This window comes from Emiliania huxleyi (assembly GCF_000372725.1).
Source record: "Emiliania huxleyi CCMP1516 unplaced genomic scaffold EMIHUscaffold_3437, whole genome shotgun sequence".
In the NCBI taxonomy this organism is placed as follows: domain Eukaryota; phylum Haptophyta; order Isochrysidales; family Noelaerhabdaceae; genus Emiliania; species Emiliania huxleyi.
The window spans coordinates 1-1973 of record NW_005199415.1 but is presented as its reverse complement, the minus strand read 5'-3'; the positions used below and the strand labels follow the sequence as shown (position 1 = coordinate 1973).

General features: G+C 65.4%; 1 protein-coding gene across 1 annotated transcript; it reads right to left on the bottom strand.

Moving 5' to 3' along the window:
• Positions 1–32: 32 nt before the first annotated feature.
• EMIHUDRAFT_123885 (hypothetical protein) lies at positions 33–1003 on the bottom strand (the record flags this gene model as incomplete). The annotated part of the gene is made up of 1 exon (XM_005773154.1): positions 33–1003. A coding segment is annotated over one exon (971 nt), but the record flags the coding sequence as incomplete, so codon positions are not given.
• Between the last annotated feature and the right edge of the window lie 970 nt (positions 1004–1973).

Below are 1973 nucleotides of genomic sequence, written 5' to 3'. Positions count from 1 at the left end.
CCCATGATGGAGTGTCGAGGCTCGACAGCCACTTCGCCTTCGCCTCCGCCTCCGCCTCCGCCGGTGCCGCCGCCGCTGAGGCCGCCGGCTCTGCGGGGGCTGTTGCAGCCGCCGCCTCCTTGCCCCACGATGGGGCGTCCAGACTCGCCAGCCAGCGAGCCTTGGCCGCTTCCTCGGCCGCCGCTGCTGCTGCCGGTGCCGCCGGTTCTGCAGCCGGCCCTGCGGGAGCTGCCGGCTCCGCCGCCGCCTTGCCCCATGATGGAGCGTCGAGGCTCGCCAGCCACTTCGCCTTCGCCTCCGCCTCCGCCGCCGACGCCGCCGGTGCCGCCTCTGGCTCTGCGGGCGCTGCCGCAAGCTCTGCCGCCTCAGGCGCCCTGCCCCAGTTCGGAGTGTCGAGGCGCGACAGCCAGGCGCGCTTGGCCTCCTCCTCGCGCGTCAGCGTGTCGCACGCAGCCTCGTCGCCGGAGCCGCACGCATCCGTCAAAGCCGCAACCTCTGTCGCCTCGGCCTGCCACACCGACGAGAGGGCAGTCGCCGCCTTGCCCCAGGATGGCGCATTCGCCAGCCAAGCGGCCTTGGCCTCGGCTTCCGAGAGCGCCGCCAGCGGCGCCGGGGAGGCCGTCTTGGCCCATGTCGGCGCGTCGAGCCTCTCCAGCCAGGCGCGTTTCGACGCCTCCTCGCGTGTCAGCGTCGCGCACGCCACGTCGTCGCCAGAGCCGCACGCCTCTGCGAGGGCGGAAAACTCGGCCGCCGCCTGCCGGAGCGCCCCCGCCGCCTGGCTCCACGTTGAGACCTTGCCGAGGCCGTCAGAGAGCCATGCCGGCACGGCCTGCCCCTCGGCCAAGTCGGCAGAGACCTTTCCCGCGCCGGACCACGTCGGTAGGTTCTTGGCGAGCCAGGCGGCCTTGGCGTCGGTCTCGCTCATGCGCACGACTCGCGCTCGCACAGGCGGAGATGCGGGGACGAGGAGCGCGGGCGCGAGGGCGCCGAGGAGGTAGATCATCAAGAGCTCGTATGAGTAGCCCCGCGCTGATGGCGCAACGATCTCAAACAAAGAAAACAGAACTTAGAGACGGAAAGAAGAAGCGACAGGCAGGAGAGAGAACGACGAGAGTGGGACGACCGCGAGGTGGCATGAATGAAGGTTGCTTGCAGCGAGAATCGGCGAGGGACTGCGAAGGGAGATAGGTAGGAAGAGAGAGAGGCAGACGCCCAAGGGTGGGCGACGGCTAGCACCACACTTCTCTCCTTAAAATCCCTGTGTGACCTGTGAGCTGTGTGGTGGCGGCGTGCCGTCCTCTCATCCCGCCTTGGGTCGTCTGTTTTCTGTCTTTCTTTCTTGGCAATAACAAGGAGATTTTTACACACGTGACACGACACAGGCACGGGACTGGCGCGCACTGCCACTGGGTGGCACTTAACGCAGGATAAAGAATCTCCGCCGCGCGCCAATCCCGCAAAGCGACCAGGCGAGGACGGCGTGCGAGGCGCTGCATAAAGTGAGTAGTGATGCCTCCCTTGAGTGTTGTTTTGCTTTCTTTCAGAGAGAGATTTTTGAAACCCAACAAGAGAAATCACGACTCTCAGAAGTGATTTGGGCTCGGCAGCTTGTCAGCCCTCAGCCGAAGCTGGGGCCGGTCCCGTAGCCGAGAGAGCCCGCGTCGATGAATTCGACGCGGTCCGGGAGGCCTTGCGGAGAGACCAGCGAGTTGCGATCGCTCCTGTACTTCATGGGCGTCATCAAGTGGCTGCGGGCTGACTAGCCAGACCGCCGGTCGTGCTCTATTGCTCTGTGAACGACTGGGGCAGGGCGACTCAACGGAGGTGAAGGGGGACGAGGGAGGCAGACTCACTCAGCTGCTCTCCGGTAACCTCGGGTTGGTTGTCAGAACCCGTTGGGGTTTCTGAAATGCTTTTCTGCGTGAATCGTGCTGTGAATCGTGCTGTGCGACCGCGGATGGTAAAATTCTTTT